Consider the following 25,020-nt stretch of genomic DNA (forward strand, 5'->3'; position numbering starts at 1 on the left):
AACTGATGGCAAGCGTATCCTCCAACAGCCGCCTGGTGGGGAGGATGATGGGAGCGGTGGGAGTGCATGGTTAGAATGTTGAAAGCAATGCTAAGAAAAATTTTGGGCAGGAAACGTCTTGACTATGAAGAGTTGGAAACTATTCTATGTTACTGCAAAGCTACAATAAACTCTAGGTTACTTACATATATTGAAGACAATTCTGAAAGTCTGAAGCCATTAACTCCCGCTTGTTTCTTACAAAGTATTCCTAGCAGTGAAACAACTGATTTAGACAAAATCGACAGTAAAAGCCTAAATATAAGATTGCGTTTTATGCAAAAATTAAGGCAGGATTTAAGAATGAGATTTCGGAATCAGTATTTAGCAATGTTGATTCATAAAGGTAAGAGCTAGGAAGAATCTTTAAGGGTTGGAGTGGTCGTTCTTTAAGAAACTGATGGCAAGCGTATCAACTGGCCTTTAGGAAACATCACTGAAGTCTTTTCTAGAGCAGATGGGCACTCAAGAGTTGCCAGAGTGAGAACAGCTGATGGAGAGAAGTTGAGACCATTTCAAAGACTTTATCTGTTAGAAATCAACAGTTTGGAAAAGTTACCATTCATTGCCCAAGATGCTTGAAGGGATGAAAGTGCCTCTACGAATATGCATCTACGCCCTGCAGCTAATGATTCAGATTCCAGTGAAGATGATGATTCATCACCCAAAGTTCCAGATTTTGTTACTAGAGCTGGTCGACGTGTTAAAATTCCAATAAACTTGATTTATAACTTTTGTTGCAATCTATAGGTATCCTACAAATTGCAAGGTGGGAGGTTGTTTGAGTAATACTGGCTACAACTCAACTCTAAGTTTTATGTTTTAAAAATAAGCTCTATCATTTTGGTAAGAATAACTGCTTCTAAATTTTTGTAAATATCTGCAATTAAAGTGTTTTTTCATATTAAATCCATAGTTATTTTCGAATCCTTTAAAAGATATAATGATGCCCATACACCATAATCAGTCCATATACTCACATGGATATCACCACTTACACATAAAAATATGATCATCCTGCTTGTTTCTGTCCAGCTGTATAGCCTGGTCAAAGTATCAAAATTGTTCAGTTCATGAATTATAATCTAATTCGCTACTATATTTAAAATACATACATATATTTATTTAGATATCATATTGTTGCTGTTATTACAGAACATTCAATAAATAAAATAAAAATTATTACTACGAAAAATGTGTTCCCCCTCCAAAAAAAATTAAAGTTCTTTTAGAACTTTAATTTTAGAATTAAAGTTCTAAAAGTTAAATTCTTTTAGAACTAAAAAAAATTATTAAAGTGGAAGAAATTTATTTTGCACACGAAATTGCTTTTATTCCACAAATAATTTTTATTCCAGAAGTTATACTGCTTAGAAAGAAAACTAAATAATTTCTTCTCCTTCATGGAAGTTCTCTTAAAGACTTCAAATGAGACTGACTACAAGCATAAATAGATGCACTCATATAGACATAAAATAGTTACATAGTTTTATTTATAAAATATCATTAAATATGAATTAAAAATGCAAGTATTTAACTAGAAAAATATTTAATTTTATCATATTTACATTTAGAATAGTACAAGAAAAAAAAATTGAAAAAATTCGAGTAAGAGAAATTTCAGTGCCGAAGCTCAAGTCATATAAAATGTAATATGAAAAGAAATAATTCCCTTTTGAAATTTTAAATGAAAGTTGACAGAAAAGAACTACAACCACAGATTTTCAGGTAAAAAAAAATAATAATAATAAATAAATAAAAATAATAAAAAAAATAAATAAATAAAAGATCAAGAAAATGAAAAATTAAAATTACAGGGGAAAAAAAACAAGTACACAAAGATCGGAATGATGTGCCGAAAGCCTTCACCTTTAACGTGACAAGCAGCAACAGTAAAATACAGCATAGTCATGCAGTTACCCTAAAAGATGATTTCACCAAAAGATTAATAAATAATCCTTATACCATATTATTTCCGTTTTGTTAGAAGGGTTTCATTCAAAGAAGAATTCTAACTGGACCCGTAGTACTCCAAACTGCCAGCAAAACTATTTCTTCAGACAGACCATCAGCTTTATATATATTTATTTCTGAATGCATTAATACTTTCACAGCAGGTTCATCAAATTTCCATCTGTTGCAGCTCCAAAACTGAATATCTATACATTACTGACATTATTCAAAATTAGTCATATTCATATCAAATGATTATAACAAATCATTTGATAATTTTGAATGAAAATAAATAATAAATAATACTGATTATTATTAAATTTAAGGAAGCCTGAAACTCATGACAAATACATATACATTACGAGATGTTGCAGAAAATCAACCAGACTGTTGCTAAAAAGGCTTATAACTTAATGTTACTCCTTTCAAGTACCCTTAAGCAGTTACTCATTTTCAAAGACAGCTCCCTCTCTTCGTAACACTACTGCACGTTATTTACTGTGCTAGCATTCAAGTGGCTCACAGTGACTTACTGGATATGAACATTATCACAGTATGGCCTTCTAGACAGAATTTTAGTTTGGGAAGGTGAGAGATTTGGTGATTTGCTGAATAAGAACATTATAACATACTAGAATCCCTTATAAAAATGTCATATAATTAAAGTCCAATATTAAACTTCTTTGAATTATTTACAATCATGGCCCAAATTTCTATAAAACTAGCTCAGAGGTCTACTGTAGAATTCAGTAAAATGTTACATATATAGATAAACCCTATACAGTTAATACAAAATAAAATTTAAAATATGTTTAAAATTCATCACATATTTAATTTGGAATTAACCTCCTTTTTTTGCAGTTTGCCACTATGCTTCTGGATTTTGCACGTGATTTATTCCAAACTGAATACTGATGATATTTAAAGGTATTTTTTTTACTTTCATTTACTTCATTAACATAACTCGTTGCTGATATCAGTATACAACTGGATTAAGTTTTGAACTCCTTTTTACTTTGTATTTTTACAATATTTTTTCCTTAGAGTTATAAATACAGATTCTATAGATATTGCATAGCAGTTTGTACAGAGATTATATAAAAATTTATACAATATCTAAAGGTGTCACATACTTTACATAATTTGTATAATAGCAACCTACTATACTCCTATTGAAAATATCAGCCCAGTTTATAGAAAATTTCACAATAATTTCAAAGAATTCGAACTAAATAATAAATAAGTTTTCTTGCTTTAATTTTCTATCAGAGATTATACAAAAGCTTGGTTGTATGGTATTTAAAAGACTCTATAACATTAAAAAGCTTTATAAAAATTTTTTAAAAATTACTTTTTGAACTTAAAAAATTGAATTAAATTTTCATTTTTTAATAGAATTCCTTAACCTTATCTAAATTTTTATATGATTTCTGGCATGGAGGAAAGAAGGAAATAAAAATTTCTGGAACAAACGTGATTTCATTCTAATAAATAACTGAATACTATTTTGATTTCGATAATATTTAAAATTCATACATTTTAAATAATAGTGAAATTAATATTTGGAAATCGTTTCTCTTATGAGGCTAAAGCTCTATCAGCATTTAAAAATTTTTTTGCCAGGGATGCTATGGTAAAGGGTTGTTTTCACTAGCTTTACACACACTGCTCTTTTAACATGTGCAAATTATGGCTCAGAATCACATGAATGTCAAAAATGATTCAAATTCAATTCATTATATTTACTTTCAAACATTTTGAATGCTAAAAACAGATCTGAGTCAACACTCGCTTGAAAAATAAGGCCTGAGCATGAGCGGTTGACTAGTAAGTGACATCATGAACAGAAGACTGACACGAAGCAGCAGAAAGTGCCTCCCATTAGCTCTAATCAATACTATAAGAAATTATGAACAAGGAAAAATATAAGCACTGTGTGTGAATTTTTTGTCCTGAAATTTGATACAAGAGAAATTTATAGCAAAAATTTGCATTAATATCATGCATTATTTTCATATATTCATATAAGCATTTGTGTCCGTATACCACCTAAAATTCAAATTCAAAATTTATTTCTAGAAACCCATTAATTTCTCTCTTCAATTCAGATGTATTTTGAATTTATCATTCATTTCATTTAGAAAAAGTTAATCTTTAATAGAACTCAATACATTTGCTAGCTATGTAAGTCAGAAAATTAAAATATAATCAAATAACTGGAAACTGCCACTGAATGTGACAGAAGATCTGGTTCAGTAACAGTTTTCAATTGTTATTCAATCAGCTTTTTGAATTACATTGTCAGTTAATGTAGTTCAAAAACTTTGTTCTGAATATGAATCATTCTTTTTAAAAGCATAAGATCAGAGATACTTAATTTGCTCAATAATTATTAATTAATTAACTTCTTCAGAAATATTCGATCATTTAGATTAGGGGTCCTCAAACCCGTGGCCTGCAGGCCTCGAGTGCCCCACTGAAGGCATTTTAGTGGCCCCACATTTAAATTTGAAGATAAATTGAAGAATTTTAAGAAATTTTGATTTCAAGGCAAATTACCTTGTCAGCTTTTTGTCATTAAAAAAAAAAAAAAAAACTTTTTTTCCCTCTTATTCTTGATATTTAAAACATTTTATTGACATGCCTGATATTATTCGAGATAAAATTTTCTGAAAACGACAAATTTTAAGCAGTTTGCTTTATTTACAATGACAGTGTAACTGTGATGAAGGAATACAACATTAAGGGACATTATGATACTAAGCATAGTGAGAAATATTCTGCATTGAAAGGTCTTTTTCGAAGTGATAAGGTGAGTGAATTAAAATCAAAACTAAATTTGTAGCAGTCTTTCTTCACCACAGCGAATAAAGAATCTGAAAATAGTGTTCGTGTTAGTTACATGATAATAGAAAAAGTTGTTAAGCATTGAAAAACCCTTTGCTTATGGGTAATTTGCAAAAGAATGTCTTTAAAGTGCAGTTGATGTGTTTTGTCCATCACAGGCTCGAGTCATATTGAATATTCGCTTGTCTGGTGTGACAATAGTGAGGCGCATAGAGGATCCCGCAACAGATATATTCAGTAAATTAAAATCCAAATGAAGAAAAAAAAATTGAGTTTTATTCTGTAGCGATGGATGAATCAACAGATACTGCACAAGTAGCCATTTTTATTTGTGGCCTTGATAGAGACTTCACAATTGTAGAGGAATTAGCCAGTGTCATTGCACTTAAAGGTACAGATTTGTATTCCAGTCTGACACAAACTTTGGATAAATGTAATGTTGACTTCAGTAGTATATCTGCTATAACTGTGGATGGTACTAAATCTATGACTGGAGAGAAAATAGGAGTAACTTTATTACTCAAATTTGATGTGAAAGCAAAAGGAACTAATACTATGATGACTTTCCATTGCATCATCCACCAAGAAAATTTGTGCAAAATGTTCTCAAGCATTGAACATGTGATGAATGTTGTAAAAGTGGTTAATTTTGTTCGTTCGTTCAGTCTAAAGGACTTAATCAAAGGCAATTTCAATTGCTCTTGAGTGATTTGGAAGCTGAATATGGTGATGTTGTGCATAAGCTGAAGTACGTTGGTTGAGCCAAAGAAAGATGCTTCAGCGTCTGTTTTCTTTGAAGAGTGAAGCTCAACAATTCATGGTATCTAAAGGGAAATCTATTCACGAGTTCAATGATGAGAAATGGTTGAGAGACTTTGCATTTCTTGCTGATATTACAGGTCATTTCAATGATTTGAACTACCGCTTACTGGAAAAGATCTACTTGTTCATAATCTTTATTACTTTGTGAAAGCTTTTAAGACAAAATTAATCCTGTGGGAAAGTAAGAATTCCACTTACTTTCCAAAATTTATGAAGTGTGTGAAGAACTCTACAACATGGAATTCAAATAATTATGTACAATGCATTTCAAATTTGAAAGAGGAATTCAAAAGCAAATTTTCCGATTTTTCATGAAAATGAAATTTTTATCAGAATGGTTGGCCATTTTCAGTAGATGCCAGAAGTATTCCACCTGAACTTCAATTACAATTTATAGATTTACAATGTGACTGCAGTAAAATGCAAGTTTCTTGAAAATCCTACATTAATTCATTTTTATTCGAAGAACGTGACCAAAGACAAATATCCTGGAGTTTGTAAACATGCACTGTTCATATCTTCTATCTTTGGCAGTATATACATATGTGAACAGCTTTCTAGTAAAATGAAAATTCTAAATCAAAAATAAGGCTGACCGACATTTGGAGGAAACTTTACAAATTGCAACAATGCAGATTAAACTAGATGTTGAAGCTTTAATCAAGCAAAAAACGATGTCAAATTTCACATTACAACTAAAGTAACCACCATCTCCAGCCAGTAATGTAAGTTTTTTCTTTTTTTTTTTTTTTTTTTATTGTAAATGCATTTTGCAACGTTATTTAAAATTTAATTCACTTTAATTTGCTTTTTACGAATAGAGAATGTTTGTTAAATTCAAATTTCATTCCTTGCAGCAATGGCGCAAGAGAATTATTTAAATTTCATTTAACTTTACTATTTATTCTTTAAAACAAATATATATTTGTTTGTTTATATATATATATATATATATGTTACGGCAAAATACCGAAATCTGGAGCATGTCGACTTTCACCAGTGAATGTCACATAGTCGCTTGGTGTATGTCCGAAATATTTTCTAAATACTCTTATTTCTGACTTACACCGGTAAATGCTGACATTCACCATGCACTAATGGTGAATGTTAACATATAAGAATATTATATTTTCTTCTCCGTAATCCAGTCGCAAAAAAATGCACTTGAGACTTAAAATAAGAACTTAAGAACATAAGAACTTAAAACACACAGTACATTCAAAATGAAAAAGGAAAATAATACAAGTTAAAAACTTACTAAATTATGTGATTCAAATCTTATTTATTGCAACAACTTAAACAATTATGACACTTTGGATTGCACAAGAGGCCCTTGCTTTTCCAGGTGCATTTATTTGTGGAACACTTCCTTTTGCAATGACAGGTGTACATATACTCCTCTCTTTTCGACATACACCAGAGCATATCTGTGGTTGTCGACATACACTGGTAAGGGTCCAAATATACAAGAATGTAATGCAATATTCGATCTTTCACCGACGAATATGGTGAATGTTGACATTCTCCGGTGAAAGTCAACATTCTCCAATTTCGGTCTTTCACGGTAACATATATATACAAATCAGTAACACTATCTCTTCACCTAGAATCAGTTGTAGTCCTGCAAAACAAACCTCTTTTTTTTATATATAATTTTTCTGACTACACTATTTTTGACAGACATATGGCCCTCGGATCCTTGAATTTATTGATGTGGCCCTCGGGCATGAAAGGTTGAAGACCCTTAATTTAGATATATGTTTATCGAGGCATTATGCTAAAGACATTATTAACCCTTAAGTACAGATGTTCATTTTCTGTTACATAAACACAGAGGATGGGTCTCTCAGACCGCATTCTATTTTATGCATTTTAAAAATATAAAACTCTAAAATTAATGCATTAAAAATTAATTTTTAAATTACTTATGACAAAGTACTGAACACTTAATCAAATAACTAAAATAAACACTACACACTTGCAAATATGTACAAATTAAACTATTTAATAAATTTTCCATCTACAGAATCTGGATTATATAAAATAATGCAAAAAAGGATAATATATGAAGAATATTTAAAAACTGCAGAACATTATTTTAAGCATTTTCAACACAATTTCACATTCATAACATATCGGATTCTTGCAGCTGAAATATAGATAGGCAGTTTTTCTTCTCAGTTAGGGGGCATAGAGAGCATTTTTAATGCTTTTTAAGGGTATCAATTAAATCTGGGCTAGAATAGATTCCGCTGGAAACTCCTAGCACTCTCGGAATACACATTTTTAGTTCTCAGTTCACATTTGGCTTTTGAAGCCTTTGTTCCATATATCGTTTCACTAATTCTGATGATAATTCCATCAAAAAATCAGTTTTTTCCAATTTGGCACTATCTCTTAATGATTAATGTATTACATGTACATGAATTCCACTTACATGAAGTAACCTAAAGAGTATGGCCATTGGCCATCGCCTTGCTCTTTGGCTTGTAGAATGTTTACAACTTTTTTCATCCAATGCATCTACACCTCCTTTAGTCAAATTGTAAACGTTGTTATTTCTGGTTTCCCAGTTTTAAAGTCTTCTGATTTCGAATGATGCATTGAAGAAATGAGAATAACACTTCTTAATTTTTGAGGCACATATGAAACAAAGAGTCATTCTATCTGTGAATGCATAAAGGAAAGATCCTTCACTTTTCATTTTATTTGCCAAAAATTCACCTGGTAATTCACTCTCTTTTTTTAATGTTTTTAATAGTACCAACATATGTCAGACCTCTAGAGTCACACAAACTCTTATCAGGCCAGCTGCTGAAATGACTTAAGTAGTCTCCCCCTCAAGCGAGAAAAGTAACGTAAACGCACAGGTGAGGTCTCTACGACCGCCGTCAAATTAAAAAAATTATTTTAAAAAAACTAATGGATAGAGTTTAATAAAAATTTAGGAATAGTTATATTTTATGTCAACTTGAAAGTACTGAAAAGGAGCCAAATAACTGTATAACTTATAAGCAGTTTCGCAGTTCTAGAATATTGGCGCAGCCATACAGCAGTAAGACTCCACCTCTGTGTTTATGAGTTAAAATATTTGGGGGGGGGGGTTGTTTGAATATTTCACTGAAAAATCATTTCTAACATCTTATAAACTTCTGATAAATTTTAATAATTATTTTATTTGACATAAGCAGCAATTATAAAGTAGTATTTTGTAATTAGTGATGAAAAATTGTTTATAGTTTATTACATTTATTTGCATTTAGTTACTTATTTAATTTGACACAAATATTACTTACCTCTAGTCGAAAACTACCATTTATTACTAAAAGTGTCACTGTGTATCAATTTTTAAGCACTTAAACATAACTATAAAGTTATGGACTTTAGTCCATTCCTCTGCATGGGATCAGTGCACCAGACAACCAGTAGATTTCAACACTCCTGTTCTTGCTTGTACAGCTGATAAGTGCCATGCTTTTTTTTGGTTTTACAGTGTTGCCAGATCATTCAATTTTTCACATAATAGCTATTTTTGACAAACCTGTATTACTAAATTTATGTCTATGAAAATTTTCTGCTTTTTCATTTTCTTGTGTTATTTTCTGGTTAAAAAAAATTAATGCATCATAAAATCTCTAGCTTATTAAAATTAATTTAATAGAATGTAATAATTTATTCAGGCTTAAATAAAAGTTAGCAACTGACAGTTCTGTAGTTGCAGCCCATGAGTGCATGTGTGTCCAATTTTCAATTAGTTGCTTATGTTTTCACATTTTTCATTGACTGCTTTGTTTATTATTTCCTATGGGTAACATAATCTGTTAGTAGGATTCTGAGGTCAGATTATAGCTGCTATGTTAACTAAAGTGTGAATAACGAGTAATATGAAAAACTTCAGCACCAGATTTCAGAACGCCTAGTTTGTAAAAATAAAATACTACCTCAATAAAAAAAAAAAATAAAATAAATTGCTAGCTTAAAAGAATTAATACGACAGTGCCAATAATCCAAACATGAAAAGCACCCAACAATGGATATGAAAAATTAGCCAAAAAATAACAAATTAACAGAGAATTCATTAAGAAATGAAGATTTTTCATAATGGAAGCTTAGCAATGTAGTTAAAATTTTCATCAAAACTTATTTATGTAATATAATGACGAAGAATGAGCTGCAGTCCATAACTTAAGGAACACATATAGATTTAATTTGTGATAACACCAGAGGTCATGTAAACTATGTACTTGTGACATCACAAATAATTCCATCATCTATGACCTTCCTATGCTAATTTTTTATTCTTCTCTTGCAACTTTAGCTCAAAAATTTCTGGTTACACTGTGGCTGAGGCTAGCAAAGGCTTTGTCCAGTGTTTTAACTTTTTTGTTGCCAACCAGCTCATATTTAGGCCTAATATTGACAGAGCTTTGAGGCCCAGTTGTGCAGTGGCTAGCGCATCATGAAGCAGCTCCACAGGTCCGAGGTTCGAAACCCAGGCTGGCCGAAGTCAACTCAGCCTTTCATTCCTTGATTTCCACCTCTTGGGTCGATAAAATGAGTACCAAGTTCGCTTGGGGACTAAACACTAAGGGTCCTGCGACAAGCTAACCATTTGTTCAGGGCATATGCTTCTGCACCCCGGGGCCCACGGTCAAGAAAGCAGATTTTGGGCACTGGCAGGCCTTGGCCCATTAGGGCTGTTACGCCACTAAGTTTAGTTTTTAATTGACAGAGCTTCAGAGCCCTTTCCTAAGGATAAGGTTCAGCCCCCATAGTTGCATTAAGCTGCAGGAGTAAGTACAAATAACAGCTGACAGTTATGTCATGTTTGAATGGCATTTTTATCAAGTAAAGCTTAAGAACTCATAGTAACATTGATGGGAAATTACAATATCTGTGCTTATATTAGGTAGTTATGGATAGCAATTAAGGCTTCTAATTTAGTGTAGTCTTCAGTTTTCTTGATTTCATATAGTAATATCATCTCTATTGCCAAGGAAGAAATTTGAATTTAACTGTCTTGTAAAATCTTTCCTCAGTCATAAAATTTAACTGTCTTGTAAAAATTCTATGTAATTGTATGCCAGTATTGAAAGAAAATCAATCTGATAAGAAATGGCTGCAACTTGTTTTGAAAATGAGGCGTAAAATGTTACCAACGAAGATAGTCCGTTTTGCATCAGTTGTATCACTACTGGCAACTTTACCATTTGCGCTCTCAAAACAGAAAAGTGCCATTTAGTTTAGTTTGTCAAACTAGGGTCCACTAAGACTTGCCAAAAATTTTATTTGTAAATGAAATTAATATGACATTGCCCTTTCAGAAGCATTCTCAAAACTGAGAAAATTAAATCTCTGCCTGCAAGGTAATTCTTTGAATGTTCATAAGTAAAAGGATTTGAAAGGGAACTGGGTATGAGGGTTAGTTGTGTAAAACAGAAAAATGTTTCATCATTTCCACCTTTAGAGCCCTTTTTAGCAGAAAATGATATTGTTTTTGTGAAAAAACTGTACAATAATGTATATTTGCATATGCTGAGTAACCATACATCGTAGCAACAGACGTACCCAATCTTCTTCAAATGATCATCTACTGTACTTTTTCGAATATTCAGTCTGTCACAAAATTCCTGAAGTGTACAATGTGGATTTTCAGTGATAGCTTCTTTGAGCATGTCCTTGTTTACAAAGAATGGTAACCCAGAGCAGATTATCATGTTTGATACTCAAATTTCTGCACTTAATCTTCTTAAACCATTTCGAAACTCTGTTGCCAGAAGCAACACTTTGTCCATATACAGCATAAATTTTACGAGCAGAGTGACTAGTTTTTTTTCCCCGTTTTTAAATAAAAGAACATAATATAATGAAAATGGCCTTTTGGTTCCTCTCTTTTTAGCACTGCACTGAAACAAAATCTATATTTAAAAAGACCATATTTTAAAATCTGCCTTTACCAAGGTCATTCCATATCGGCAGTAACAAAGTAATAAGAAGGAAAGTGCTTCGATTTGAAAACATCAGAACTTTTTAGATGACATACTATTTAATAAAAGTTTACACTCATCATTATTATATATGTGAGAAGTTTTGACTCATTTTACAAGAAACTGGACTGAAATAAACAATTTCAAATTTTGGGATTTTTCACATAATTTCCGGTTTGTCTTTAAAATGTCATTTTAAATATCGTTCGGTGATATTCTTTTATGATTTTGTAGTGCAGTTCATTCTTTAATTTGTAATTTTGTTACACAGAGTATGCATTTTCACATAAGTAATTATAAATTTTCATACGCTAAAATATGCTATTAATATTCTCATTCAGTTTATTTAAGACTCAGTCTAATAAAATACAAAAAAATTATTAAACTAAAAACTTAATTCTTATTTATGTAAAGTATTAAAAACTGGCTATATTCCAATAATGAAGCCTGTCTATATTTCCTAGAATATGTGTTTTATAAGATTCTGTAGATAAGATCTTTTTGGTAGGGTGAAAAACTACATTGATCAGTATCTTTCACAGCAGTCTGCCTAAGAATGCCCATTACTTAACCCATTAAACCTTTTTATAAACAGATATTTCAATTTTAGTTATGTACAAATGGAAGCATTTCATTCTTTGGTTTGCTTTCAGACCATGAATATGATCTCAATTTCTGAAATTAAATATCTTCGTCATTTTTTCCCATATCTGAGTCACATGTCCTGTGTTTTATCTTTTATAATTAGCAGAAATGCTTTCTAAATATAGATCAGAGGTTATATTTAGGTATATTTTGATTGGCATTAATGGCCAAATATTTTGAATGACATCTGTCTAGAACTTTCCATATAAGCCAATATACAGTATATCTGAGAAGTACTTTTTTGTTAAAGCAGCCACCACAGAGACAATAATGGAATTTTGCATATGTATATTGCACTGTGCTAAGTATGACAGTTTTTTCAATTAACTAAGCAATAACCACCAGTGATAGCTTTAAAAAATAGCAATAATAAGCTCTGTACATAAGCAAATTTTATGCAGCCTTTCTTTTAATAAATTACATCTTTCATTTAACATATAAAACACAGGATTGACAAAATCTGACTTATGAGAACAATCAAAAGAATAATGAAATTGTCGTGCCAAGTGTTTCTACTACACGAAATATGTTTTAATCTCAAGCCCATGAGATTAAATATTGCCTTCTGGCAAAGTATTAAGTTTTTAGTTTAAAATTTAATGAATCTTGTTACAAACAGAGCAATCATTTAAAGGAGAAAAAAAGCAGTTCCTAATAATTTAAATTTTCATTTCACTTTTAGTAATAATCTATTATGAAATCTAATTGAAAATATATTTAATTTGTTATATATATCCAACTGATAATTTTTTGAACATCTGCAGCTTTATCATAATTAATAAAGGATGGTTCTAACTCTGTATGTTATGAAAATGATACAGAATCCTATATTTTTAATTTACATGATGCTTCATATTTTAAAATTTTTTAAACATTTTCCTAATTTTTTAAAAATGAGCTTTTATGATGCTAGATTGTAATCTGAAATTCAGATCACAATTTTCATCTTATTTTTTTAAGGTAAAATAAAAATAAATAAATAAAAGCAATTCACTGACAACAATAATAAAATATATATATATATAGCACTTAAATTCATAAAAATGAAAGTACAGTTTACAATTGCTTTCCTCCCTGTTAGGTGTATGTAAATGTATTACATTAAAATTATTCTAAATTTTCAAGATGAAAATACTTACCATTTAGAGATGAAGCCTGAATAATGGAGATTATAAAAAGGAATAAAACTGTTGGTATGTAAATTGGATACATTTTATTTCTCTGCGATTTACACTGAGCACCAGATCTGAAATAAATAATTATCTTTAATAAGAAACTTAGCTGTACAATGCCAAAACACACTATACTATAATTAAGTACTAAAAATATTCATTGGTCATAATCACTGACATAGTGAATATAACTTGTTGCACTATTAAATATACGCAGAATTCTTTAATAAAACTTGAATATCCAAACAACAAAAACCATGTCATAAGAAGATTAAGAAATACACATTCACAGATCCAATAATTGTGTTTCTCTAATATGTCATGTTAATGTACCGTAATTTCGCACGTATAGTCCGCAGACATGATTTTATATAAAAAAAATTTCAAAAATCGTCAGATAGTCCGCACCACCGAATAGTCCGCGGACTATACGTCCGAAATTACGTTTTTTTAATACGGCAATATTCCCATGCTTTTTAAACGCATCCTTTTGTTTGCGCCAATTTCTCACCGCTTTCTCGTCCGCTTCAAAATAACGGGGTAAAATCCTAGTATACGGTGCAGCCTTGGTGCGACTTTGAAAATTATCGCCAACACCAAAAATGATCCAAAGAACGTATATATATATAGTATACACACATAGTATATGTATATACACACATAGTATATATACTATGTTTAACTATATATTTTCTTTGAATGACCCGTTAACTACTCATCGTATATGTCCCGTTTACACTGCTCATCATAAAGTCGCCAAATCCCGTGTGCACTGAATACTAGGATTAAACCAATAACGGCCCACTTCTCTATTTCCATCTTTTTCAGCTTTCTCAACTACCTTGAGTTTAACTCAGCAGTAAAATTCCGGTGATGTTTCATCAATGTTATCGAAGATGAAAGACAAAATACGAAAACAAAATACTGTGCAAGTGCTATACTCGTGATAAGTGGTAATGAAATGTGACCTTCGACACCACTCACTCGGTGTTGCCAAACCACGCTTTATAAGTAAACGAATCACGCTTTTTTTTTTCGTACTCCAGGTACTTGCTACTACGGCTCCTAAAAACCGAGCTGATGTATCAATTACTTTTCCCCTCCCGGCAGTTGCGTTAAAGCAGTGTGAAGGATACTGGGATACAAGACTTTGGTTGCGCTAAGTGAGTGCTCATACAAGACTTTCTTTGGCTCATATCCTGGCATCGCTTGATGCGCCAGCCTTGATTTTAGGAGCTCTACTTGCTACTACTAATTCGTTCTGCATTATGCTCTATGATTTACTATCGATACGATACATACGAATGTTTTCTTGGAATCTCGCGCTTTTTTTATATTTGATCATCGGCAGTTCATGACAGCGTGTTTTTTAAATTTCAATTTTTAACCGTGAACAACCAGCGTATCATCCGCAGCTTCAAAAATTCGCATTTTAAACACAGATAGTCCATGGACTATACGCGCGAAATTACAGTAATTACAGTCAAAAGTCGTTAAATCGGACACCCATAATCCGGAATGATCTATAATCCGGACCTCAAAGCTACAAACTTTCTGCACATGCGTCGCTGCGCAGAAACGGCTGCGAATATGCGTGTGTGCATGCGCAAAATACGTTTACGAATGCGCATTTAATGTATAATGGACGGTATAAGCTAAGCTAAAATTATCTAATTCAGTTAATGTTGCAGATTGCGTTGTTCCTTAATCTTCGAATTGGATCCGGATATTATTTTTTGCAGAATGTTAGAGCAATTTTATAAAAGTAAGCTTGAACTTTCGATTATGTCAAATAGAATTTCCGATATATATTTACTAATATGTAAAGGATATACAAAGCGAAAGTATCTTTCGGAGTTCATTAAACAAAAAGTGGAATTGCTGCAAAAAATGGATAAAGGCATATCCTTTGTTTATTTAAACTTTAACGTTTGTTTATCTAAACTTTGTTTATCTTTAACCCTGCAGCATCCTGCAATGAATTGGAAATTGATCTGTCAGCACTATCCTTATCTTAAGGGAAGATGTTTTATTTTATTTGGCTTATAATTGCTTACTCAATGTAGTATTTCATCTCGATGTAATCCATCTTTGATATGATTTAAATCAAATGCCTCCTCATAGTAATTCGCTTCAGATAGCGAAGAAAGTGACAGAGGTTATTGAAAACGAAAAAATTTCGATTGACAAATTAGTCGGTATTCTCGACACAGCAATTATAGGACTTGAACAGCGGAACTTTGTAACTGAACAAGAAATTATGTCTGTTTATAGAATTAAAGAGAATATATTATTACATAAAAAACGAAGCAACTTAAACAACTTACATTGAAAGAAATGTTTAATAAAGTAAACAAATAAATATTAAGCTTTTTTTTGTAAATTTTGATACCCTTTAGATCATAATTGTTCTTTATTTCATAAATTACGGTTTCATATTTTGAATTTTATAATTTCTGCATGCCATTTTACCAGATTTAAACTGATGATCGATAATCCGGAATCGCCGAAGTCCCGACGAGTCCGGATTAACGACTTTTGACTGTACTAAAATATTAAGCGTTAGTTAAACATTTTCTGCTCTTTATTTTACTCTTTATTGTATATAAAACGATTTTTCAAAGTTGGAATGACTGTTTTTCCTTTTGCCATACCTGTTTTTAGCTTTTTCTCAGATTATCCGCGATTTTTGTTATCCGCGACGGCCGCGCCACCCAATTCTGCAGATAATCAGGAGTGTACTGTAGCAGAAATCAACAAAAGCCCTTTTATGAAGCACAAATAAAAGCAAGTCAAATATTGATTGCTTATTAAATAAAAGAGATGTCAGTTCCTTCAGAATTCCACAGGATTAATTGGTGTAGCTTAGGTAGACCTTTAACAACATTCATGGTTGACAAGATAATTTTATATTCCATGTACAAAAAAAACTAAGCGATAACTGGATATAAAGTTCCTAAAAAATTGATTTGATATATGCAAAATTTTTCTAACATGCCTGAAATACTTGGACACCACTCTGACGAGTCCGGATTAACAACTTTTGACTGTATAACATATCACACCAATGTATCATTCTAAAGTAGTCTTCTTTAAAACTGTATTGGTTTGTATAATACGAAGGGCAGTCAGAAAGTTCCTGGAATTTCATTGTAACTCTTTTTTACCACAACACAGATACACATTTACATCACCTTCAAAGTAGGCTCCTTACGAATACACACACACTTGCTCCACCACTCCTGCCATTGCTCGAAACAATTATGAAAATAATTTACTTTTTATAAAACTATATTTAGGTATAATACAAGGGGTACCCTTCACTCTACTGTAACCCATTTTATTAATAAATGTTGAGTGATTTTTAAGTGAAAATGTTTGCCCTTTTTCTGCTCATTACACATTTGTTTTAGATTCTAAATTTATGAAACATTTTGTACAATATTTGTGTACAGCATTGCCTATATAATAATAATATACATATATATATGTATTTAAACAAATTTAAATTTAATTTTTAACAAACACGTATAAAAGTAAAAAAAGCAAATTTAAATCCTAAAAAAAAAGAAAAAAAGCTAAAATAATTTTTAAAAAAAATTTTTTAAAAAAATGTGCAAACATATAAAAGATTTAATTCTCGAACAAAATTTTTTTTTAATTTCCAGTTACAAATTTTGCTGCAAGTAATGAACTCAAATGTTTTGTTATTTTAATTTATTATTTGTTATAATTCATTTTTTTCTATTTACCATTAATTTCATAGAGCTTATTAATATAAATTATATGCAACTAGATAGGGTCTAAGTATTCTCTACTGAACTGTATCCCATATGTTTAACATACTTACAGATATGAAAGTATGAGATTTTGACATTTAGTGCAACACTTAATAAATTGTACAGCTGTGAAAAATAATGTGCCTGTACTGTATAGTTCATGTTCATTTTTAAAAATAAAAAGAAATAAAAATAAAAATGTTCAAAACAAAAAGACAAAACAATGTTCTTTTACAAAAGTACTGCATAAGCAGTCAGACAGCAGTCTTTGTAACATATTTGCGCTCATAGTTAGAATACATGACAGGATAATTCACAGCTCTTGGATTTCTCCATAACCTCTTCTACTAAATGCATATTTTGAAATTATAAATCACATATTTTCACAATTTTTTTAATTTTTGAGGCTACAGAAAATTGCACATATTTTAAACTACAAATAGAGGGGTGCAAATATATTTTAAAAACATTAAAACAAAATATTTATTTATTTATTTCTATTCAGCTGCTTAGTTTTATTAGTATCATTTGTTATCCCCCAGCCAAAAAAAAAAAAAAAAAAAAAAAAAAACTTACTTCAGTCACTATTAAAAAATATAGCAAACTAATTGATTAAAAAAGGAAAAATAAACTAATTTTTTATCTGATTACTTCAAACTGCAATTTATAGACACTTTATTTTGGAAACTGCTTTTAGCAGATGACATTTATGGAAATTGATTTCAAGATAACAGTAAACACAGGAAAACCATTAATACCCTTTTAAATACACAAAACAGTCAATCTACTTTTCTGAAAATCTAATGGATACAAAATTAATTTTTGGCATTTTACTTAACAGTGGTAAGAGTTCAATTTTGATTACAAATATACACTCAGTCATAATTTTATAAAAGTCAAAATGAATTCTTTATTATTTATATGAATGCTTTTTATTTAATGAATGCATTAATTAGCATTAAACATTAAAATCGCTATTAACTATAGATTTATATTCAGTTATAAATTTATAGAAGTCAAAATGAATTCGTTATTATTTAAATGAATTATTACTTAAATTAATGCTTATTTATTATTTAAATGAATGCTTTATAAAATATTAAATATGAAATTTTTTGTAGAACAGTCATTTCTATGTCATCATTAATATTAAAACACTTTAAGTCTTCCGTTATAAAATTGCGAAAATTCTAAAAACTTTATAAAGTTACTTCCATACATTAAAGTTTCGGTTATTTAATATAGCAGAATGAAAACTAAATTACACTTATTATAATTAGTTTGAATCAGAAGCTGTATTTAGTGGCGGATTAAAATTTTCATTACTTAATCACCGAAATAAAGGGCGAAATTGATTTAAAAAAACAATACGAAATAAATAAAAATAAATTTAGGCATTTAATTAATTCTCCCTAAACATGAAATTTCATAACATTCTCAGCACACTTCAGAAAATGTTCCTTCTTTCATAGCTGTTAAATTTTTAAAAAGGAATTACTCATTTTCAACAAAATACCACGCAATGTAAAAAAACATATTTGGTAAAATTTAATTTTACTCAACGAGGTCATACGAACTTAAAACACGAAATCATTCGATGAACAAAGAATAAAAATTTTATATTCTTCAGTCTATCACTCCGAAAATGCAAACAAATTAGTATTAACCTAACATTTCTGACAATAAAAATCGAAACTTCTGTTTGAACACTCATAACAGAGAAAGATTGACTCACAGAGCATCCCACGCAGATTCGTCCTTGAAACTCTTATTTTCATTTATTGCGAGGAGTTTCGTTTATTTCGGATGTTTCCCATTTAGTCTTTCCTTCTTCGAATTCAGTTAACCGTGAATAAAATATCAATAGTTATCATCGTCTCTTTTCACCCAGGAAAAGATGTTCCTATTCTCACTAAATACAATAAGATGAAGACATCTGCTACGCACGTGTTTGGGTTACCGTAAGATGACAGAGACTGAGAATTAACTTTGCGCTGTCTGCCGCCAAAGCTACGAGAACAGTACGAGAAAGTACCGCCAACGACCTACGAGAGAGTGAGCGAGAAACTTTTTCCGCGAACTCGGTCGGTCCACTTCATCCTGGGAAGATGCCGCTCCTCCCGCTAAAAGGATGAAGTTACAAACAAAAGCAGTAGATAGAATAAACGAAAACGAAGGGCGTTCACTGAACTGCAAAACGGACATTTTTGCTTTGTAAACAACCAACACAATAAAATCAATTCGCCCTCTTTTAATCTGTCTCAAAAATTCTAAGCTCATTATTTAATTATGTGATGTAATGCCTTTAGTATTTTTTATTAAATAATGAAGAATCTGTATGCAGTACTTATGTTCCTCGCATCGTTGAAAAACGGGGCACCTATTGACTTCCAATAATCTTAGTGGCGTAGCTAAGAGGTGCGGTGGTCCAAAACGGGGGACATTTTTTACTTGGATTGTCAATCCACGTAAATAATAATGAGACTGAATTGCATACCGAATTTAATTGAAGTGTTAGAAAATAACTTTTACTGAAGGTAATGTATTCAAAAGAAATCACCACCAGATTTCAACAGCTACATACCCTTTTTATACCTCTTTTACTCTATCGAAACATTCGAATGAAAATTACGATGTCAGCTAAATTATCATCACAGTGATATTAATAATGAAGAATTCCATGTTAAGAGTTTTATTTCCATTATTACTAGGGAAAACGAAACAAAAAGAAAGTTCTACAAAGCGTAAGATATTTAATTTTTCTTTTAAATTTATTTTATTATTCATCACCAAACTAAGCGATTTAAAAGCAATAAACACAAGCGAGTCATTCATGATTAAATTTCAGCCTAGCTACCTTCATAAAAGCCATATTTTTGCGAAACACACAGTACAGAACAAAACAACTGTAATGATTTAGGAACGCGGAGAAGAATGCTATCTGAAAATTTCAGATTATAGTCTTAAGGATAAAAATTTGAAACTGCAGTCTGATTTACGCATTTAGATTCTACTTTAAATTCATTAGAAAAATAAATAAATAAATAAATAAAGCTAAATAGCTATCTGGCACGCTAATTTAGCAATATTCTCAGAAAAGAAAGTGAAGATTATAAAACTTAACTAGCGTATCCAGGGCCGTTTCCTAAGCCATTAGCTGCCCGCGTACTTTCCTAAGATTGCCGCCTCCAAATTTAAAAAAAAAAAATTCTCAATGATGAATAAAACTTTTATTTCGCAATCATTAAGTACCTACATATGACAAACTGTATAAACAATACTTACATATGACAAGTACTTAAATGAATTAAAGATATTTAGGTGTGGAATCGCGAGAGTTCGGCAGCTCCTGATTTTCGCCGCCCGCATACTTTTACGCGCTGCAGCCGCACTAGGAATGACCCTGTGCGTATCTAAGCTATATATTTGTCTTTTATTAGACAGCCTGTAGACAAGCTAGTCAACTCCCGATTAGACGAGTTGGATTAAACGGACCTGATCCGCCCCGGCTGGCAGGTATTTTAATTTAAATTTTCACTTCAAAAATCTTTTTCCACAATCTTTTGGGTTAGACAGGTCTGCTGTAGAGTATTAAGAGAAATCATACAGCAGCGACACTCCTAGAGAATCGCCCCTGGCTGTACATTTTTGGTGGCCTTTTTTTTTTTTTTTTTTTTTTTTTAGGTGAATCATATTAAAAGGATTAGTTACGTAAATCTTCGGAGCAGAAAGACTAAATGGATTATAGTAGGAGTGTTAAACTGGCAGCCCGCGGAACGCATGCGACCCTTGGCTTGTGGTCACTTTCTTCCGTATCACTTTCACTGTGAGTTTCCTTCTGCAGCTCTTTTAGCATTTTCTATAGTATCCCAGACACTTTTTTTCACATGCTGTCTCAATATTATCATCAGCTGCAACGTATTTGTTAAAACGAATCTTCGTAATATCCCTAACTGATGTCCAAAATATTAGAAATATTTACAATTCATCTGTGGTTTTTTTTCCAAATAAAAACCCCATTTTCTGAACCCTTAAAGGCATGAATTTTTATTCTTATTTTTAGAGTCAAAAATACATTAGAACTGATATTAAATAAAATAGGAAAAATATTTAAAAAAAAACTAAACTAAGTTTCTATTAGAAATTTTGAAAAAATATTATTAACTTTTTACAAAAAAAGTATGACAGGCAAGTGTGTAATAACAGTTTTATGTAATAATACATTCCTTATAAACTTGTTCAAACAATTTTAAACTTTAAATACATCAAAATAACAACAAACACAAAATCAAAAATTCGTAAATACAAATGATGTTCACACCCTACACATCAACTCACAATAATGACCGTTACAGGGTTAGTGGTGCCATCACACTGAAGCTTTCAAAACTATATACGTCAACAGTATGTATCCAATTGGTTATACTATGCAGTAAGCTAAAACTTGTGTTTTGATTTGATTTACCTGACTAACTATGACTTTGTTGCCGAATGGCAACCACATGCATTTAAGAGTTAACTGTGTTTTGAGAGACTGCTTCTCCTGTGTTGATTATAATACGTGTAGCCTCTAATAAAGATATCAGCATAGTAATTTCCTTCGAAGTGCTTACATTTTGACAAGATTAAATTTTGTTTATCTTTTTTTTGAACGACGCCTTTCCTGTAATTACATTTGAAAGCTTTTATAATACATTTTATAATACATTTTTTATAATACATTTTTAACTTTTATAATACACTTTTATAATACTTTTATAATACATAATATTTATATACAGCTGAGCGGGCTTGCCCGCTACCTTAGGGGATGGATGCCTTCGTGGTATTCAAAAGTTGGACCAACTAGTGTACAGCGATTTTTTCTGGGCTGCGCCCGCTTTATTAACTTATGCATGCAAAAGATACTGCATACATGTTAACACATGCGGAATATCACGAAAGTACACATGCAGCCAGCCCGCTCGCCGGGATTCAAAAGTTGGACAGAACTACCAGTGTTCAGCGGATTTGAGGGGGCTTCGCCCGCTTTATTCAAGTATGCCTCCAGAAGATACTGTATACACGATACACATGCGTAAAATCACGAAAACACACATGGAGCCAGCCCGTTCGCCGGGATTCGAAAGTTGGACCGAACTACCAGTGTCCAGCGGTTTTGCGCGGGCTGCGGCCGCTTTATTTACTTATGCATCCAGAAGATATTACTTACACGATACACATGCGGAAAATAACGAAAACACCCATGGAGCCAGCCCGTTCGAAAGTCTTTGGAACTGCGCGCTTCACAGTTCCAGAGACGTAGTGTTTGGCTGTTCTGCGCATGCGCACACAGAAAGCAGCACGCGAGCCATGCAGAGACAAAAGCACTGTCGCTCTTGCAGTGCCGAAATTCTGGCATGCTGTTGGAAACGTGATTTCGTTTTACTCCACGCGTGTGGTATTTCTCCACAAGATGGAACTTCATCATACGGACCATAAACAGAGTTCATGAAAATATGCAACCTTTAAAAGACTACCTTTCTGAAATTCAATCAACATCAAATACAAAACAACAACAACAAATGAAACAATTGTTCCTATTGCAAAAGCAACAGGAATTTTAAAATATCTAAATGGTGATAATTTCAAGTTTTGGTTAGAGCATTTTTTATCAGATGCCTCATGTTGAAATAATATACAACTAAATGCAATCCAGAGAAATTAATGTGTTTAAACTTAACGAATATATAACAAATTTTAAAACTGCTATTTTAGAATTAAGAATTTCAAAGTACTGTGAGAATTTCTGAAAGAAACTGATGGCAGAAAGCAGAAGCTAAGGAAATATATGACTTTATAACTATGTATTGATATAATGCACAGATATCCTTCCACTAAACACTTAACAGCTGCTAAATTGTTAAACAAGAAATGCTTCACTGAAGCATAGCCATTGATGGACAAAAAAAAAAAAAAAAAAGCTTGAAACTGAGCTAAAAGTATTCTGTTATGGGTCTGATATCCATGAATACTGCAAATTAATTGAGCTACTGAAATTTATCTTTGAAAATAATCTAGATGATGTTTTTCGTGAAATTACGAAACTGATAAAAATTCTCTTGAGAGTTTCCATGACTACATCAGAGGCAGAACGCTGCTTTTCAACATTGAAAAGGATGAAAACTTTTCTAAGGAGCACTAGGAATTCGGAAAGACTAAATGCACTTGCATGGCTTTCAATAAAGAACAATTTCCTCAGTTGTCATCCAGAGATCATGGAGAAAATTATTGATCTTTTCGCGCAAATTAAAACAAAAAGAATGGATTTCATTTTTAAATGAATAGACAAACATTGAGCTGTAACAATTTTGGTTAAAGAAATGTTGAATTTTTTCTTGTAAGATTTCATGAAGTTTCAAAATAATTTTTTTAAAATAAATTTTTGTTTCCTTTTAGACAATTTTAAAACAAAAGGTTAATTTTTTTTTTTTTTTTTTTTTTTTTTTTTTTTTTTTTTTGAACAGCACTTCCACTAATTTTAGCCACGAGCCGCCACTGTGACTGAATCATAGAAGTTGTACTTGCGTGAAGAAACATCGAGATTTTCTACTCTGACTACTAGCGTCTTTTTAATTGTTGTATCCATACTGCACATTAATAATACAGTAACTCGTTCTTTAAATTTCTTAAACCAGCTGCTGTTTCACGTTTAAACATTAATGTGTGTCCGGTAATGTTCTGTAGAACAGACCAGTTTCATCAGTGTTATAAATTTCTTGCGGTCTATTCTTTTAGAAGACCCAATAAAAAATGTCTTTTATCCATATCTCAGTCGAATGGTGACCTGCCCCTTGCTTCTCACAATGTAGTCTCCGATAAACAAGGCTATTTCTCTTTCCATTTTGTATGCCATCCATCAGTTGGCACAAAATTCATTCTAGCATTTTAGCAAATTCTGCAGCTTTTGTGATTCAGCTTTTATGTTGCAGAAATTGGAATAATTTTTACTCTGATAGCTTGAAACCATTCTAAAAGAGCGGTTTCAACGTATCTTGATCTTCCTTTTTCTGCTTCCTTGAGCTTTTGTATTTTTTACTAGCTCTATATCAATTTTATTTCCTTGTTTCATTAAATCGCAAAATGCTATTTGGGAAATCCTCATTTCAAAAGCTCATTTTTGGCTGCATTTAACAAACATATCATAATTTTTCAGCAATTTATCCTTTTCTTTTAGGCATTATCAACATGTTACAAGTCACGTTCAAAGCAAATTAAAAAAATTTTTCTTTCAATGATTTGTTCAAATTCAAAATACCAGTTTCTAAAGAGAAAGCTAATTCGGATATATCTCAGTTCACGCGGAACCAGACAATAACTAAGCAACTGAGAGCAGATGCTCTCTTTTCGGCCTTAAATAGCTTTCAATCCGTCGCCGAGATATTTTTAGTACTTTCTGCTTCTCGAAATTACTGGAAAGCATTACAAGGGGGGAATTACGGTTACAGCCAATATAGTAATCACATTTATTCAGTTACAATACTTATTACGGTGATACAATGACAAAACCAAAATAAAATATCGCCAAATTGTCGTCAAATTTGGCAAGTTTTGGCGATTTCTTGCCAAATTTGGAGACAAAATAAGTCTTTAAACCGTTGTCAGCTTGATGATATCGAGCCAAATTACCGAGATACCCATTTACTCAATGTTAAATGCATTCTCCCCCGTATTCTTATTTTTCCGGCATAGCTTTCTTGTTTTGGCGTTTTGCGTTGATTCACTTTTCAAACTGTT

At 31.5% G+C, this 25,020-nt stretch overlaps 1 protein-coding gene across 5 annotated transcripts in view; it reads right to left on the reverse strand.

Moving 5' to 3' along the window:
• Positions 1 to 19,290, reverse strand: part of LOC118204686 (fibroblast growth factor receptor 4-like) — a 135,006-nt gene extending 115,716 nt beyond the window's left edge. For 3 of the 5 annotated variants that reach the window (XR_015043069.1, XM_085823958.1, XM_085823955.1), the window contains exons 1-2: positions 18,822 to 18,943; positions 13,433 to 13,539 (exon numbers count right to left, since the gene is read on the reverse strand). Coding sequence is in view for 3 of the 5 variants with exons in the window: in XM_085823958.1 (XP_085680084.1) it covers positions 13,433 to 13,539; positions 18,822 to 18,838 (124 nt within the window). In the remaining 2 variants the exon portion in view is untranslated. Of the gene's footprint in view, positions 1 to 2,004; positions 2,209 to 13,432; positions 13,540 to 18,821; positions 18,944 to 18,979 lie in introns of those variants that run through there. The other 2 variants (XM_085823956.1, XM_085823957.1) reach the window with 2 other exon arrangements.
• Between the last annotated feature and the right edge of the window lie 5,730 nt (positions 19,291 to 25,020).

This window comes from Stegodyphus dumicola, chromosome 9 (genome assembly GCF_044657685.1).
Source record: "Stegodyphus dumicola isolate Sdum_Otavi_A_Nest chromosome 9, ASM4465768v1".
NCBI lineage: Eukaryota > Metazoa > Arthropoda > Arachnida > Araneae > Eresidae > Stegodyphus > Stegodyphus dumicola.